Source organism: Centruroides sculpturatus, unplaced genomic scaffold (assembly GCF_000671375.1).
Source record: "Centruroides sculpturatus isolate CEXI.00-Female unplaced genomic scaffold, Cexi_2.0 scaffold351, whole genome shotgun sequence".
NCBI classification, from domain to species: domain Eukaryota; kingdom Metazoa; phylum Arthropoda; class Arachnida; order Scorpiones; family Buthidae; genus Centruroides; species Centruroides sculpturatus.
The window spans coordinates 179781-181914 of NW_019384531.1; the positions used below are offsets into that span (position 1 = coordinate 179781).

Consider the following 2134-nt stretch of genomic DNA (forward strand, 5'->3'; position numbering starts at 1 on the left):
GAAAGTATAAACTAAGAAGGAGTCAAAGAAAGTAATAAAAGAAAGTATTTTAAAGTTATCAAAAAGCAGTACAGTCGACCTCCCTATAACACTGTTGATTATTCAGCTTTATATGAATTCCATGTTGTACGAGTCACTTAGATTTTACAAATACGTGAGCGTTCACAGCTCGGCACACGTATTTGTAAAATCTAAGTAACTGTACAACATGAAATTCATATAAAACGGAAAAATCAACAGTGTTATAGGGGATCGACTGTATTCTAAACTTTTCTAAAGTTATAAAGAAAAGTAATATTAATAAGAGTCTAAAATAATCGCCATTTTGAAATTTCATTCTTCTAGTTTTCTTGTTCAGAAATTACATAATTTTTTAAAATTTTGGATAAATTAAAAATCTATTTTAATATTTTTCTTTGATCTTTTATCAAATTGATTATGTCTTTGATAAAATCGATTATATATATCCAATAATAAGAAATTTTCGATTATTCTCTATGTATTTGATTTATACGATAGTTATTTTAAGTAATTAAAATAATATTAACTTTGCAATTATATTAGTCTTATATTCATCTTAATTATGAATATAATTTTTCTATGGTTATACGGTAAAATAATATAAAATAATATGGTAAATATTTTGTTTAATTGTGAATTTCGCAAAATCCGAGATACCTTCAAAAATAAAATAAGTTAATATCCTATAAACCACTTGAAAGTAATCCTGCTTTAATTATCCATTAAATCAAATAAAATAGTAATAAATAATAATATACATCCCGTGCATAGTCAATTTTTGTTCTAGAGCACATGTCTTTAAGAGTGTAATTCTTCTACCATTTCTAAAAGTTCGTCCAGTTCATCAGATCTCAATAACGCTTCCACACATTTGTTGAAATACGAATTTTTGAAACAGTTGGACCTATTAAATGAAAAAAATACATAAATACATAAATTAATAAATCTTTCTAAATAGTTCTTGTAATAATAATAAAATTTTGCTCGATAAAATTAAATAAAGTTTTTCAATTTATAACTATTATAGGAAGAATGAAAGTTTATGGAATTTTAAATAAATAAAAAGCATTTAATAAAAATTAGAATATAATAAAATTATTATCTTATGAGCATATAAAATTTATGTAATTATATAAGAGTATTATATCAGTATATTAATAAGTAAAAACTTGATAAGTTTTCTCATTGTAGTTACTTACTTGCATCCTCTAATAATTTCTGGTTGTCTATACAATTCGAAGCAATCCTCGCATACTCTACTAACTGCATCAAACTTTACTGGATCGTTTTTTCCCATACATCCCAATGTAATATAATTAGTTTGCCTTTTTATTTGCATTCCTTGAATCGTGATTAAACAGAAAGAAAAGACCAAGAACATAGTGAATCGAACCATCTATGAAAAACAGAGAATTATATAAATATGCCTTAGATAAACATTAATGATTTATTTAAAAATGATAACGATAAATTATACAGAAACGACGAACTTTATTTAATAATAATCACCTTATATATAGTTTTCTCACCTTCTTATATAAACTTTATGTTTAATAAAAGAAGATAGAGATGGTTCAATGACGATGTAACTTGTTTGTATCTTTCCCTCTATTTATATAAGAAGATCAGATTTCTATTGGCGGATAAAGGAAACACCTTTCGTGACATCACGCCTTGTCGTCATTTCTATTAATACATAAATTCTGGACAAAATAATATCCACTAATAGAAATGAAGATCGTGATTAGATTCCACAAATTAATTATGTAATCATCTTGTCGATAATGTAGACCTAATTATAAACTTTAAAAGTTTAGAGTGGAATGATTCTTAAATGAGAGGGGGTTGATATTAGAAAAGATTTATTTAACTAATTAAAAATTCTTTATCAATTATATTTACTTTTCAAAACTTTATAAATAACATATTTATAATTTCTATTTATACAATAAATTGCTTTAATTTAAAATATCAATATGTATGACATTATTTCTATTAATTATTCGATTCACAACTAATAGGTAAAAATATAATTTTTTAATTTTAAATTGTAAATTATATAAGTTAAACTTATATATATTTTATGATTATTTCAAATATAATCTTTAAATTA

The 2134-nt window shown here is 23.4% G+C and overlaps 1 protein-coding gene across 2 annotated transcripts; it reads right to left on the reverse strand.

Annotated features, from left to right (window-relative positions):
- Positions 1-715: 715 nt before the first annotated feature.
- On the reverse strand, positions 716-1600 carry LOC111623044 (crustacean hyperglycemic hormone-like). 2 transcript variants are annotated; one of them, XM_023365523.1, is made up of 3 exons: positions 1531-1600; positions 1221-1417; positions 716-925 (listed from the first exon to the last, which is right to left on the reverse strand). In XM_023365523.1, the coding sequence occupies exons 2-3, from the start codon at positions 1415-1417 to the stop codon at positions 820-822; spliced, it is 303 nt and encodes a 100-aa protein (XP_023221291.1). In that variant the 5' UTR covers positions 1531-1600; the 3' UTR covers positions 716-819. The 2 variants fall into 2 exon arrangements, with proteins under 2 accessions (XP_023221291.1, XP_023221292.1); XM_023365524.1 differs by having other exon boundaries at positions 1551-1595.
- Between the last annotated feature and the right edge of the window lie 534 nt (positions 1601-2134).

Excerpts from the sequence above, each read along its gene's own strand:
- LOC111623044 (XM_023365523.1), bottom strand. The coding sequence starts at position 1,417 with ATGGTTCGATTCACTATGTTCTTGGTCTTTTCTTTCTGTTTAATCACG. Across the intron at positions 926-1,220 it reads GAAATTATTAGAGGATGCAA|GTCCAACTGTTTCAAAAATT; the intron begins GTAAGTAACTAC and ends TTCATTTAATAG.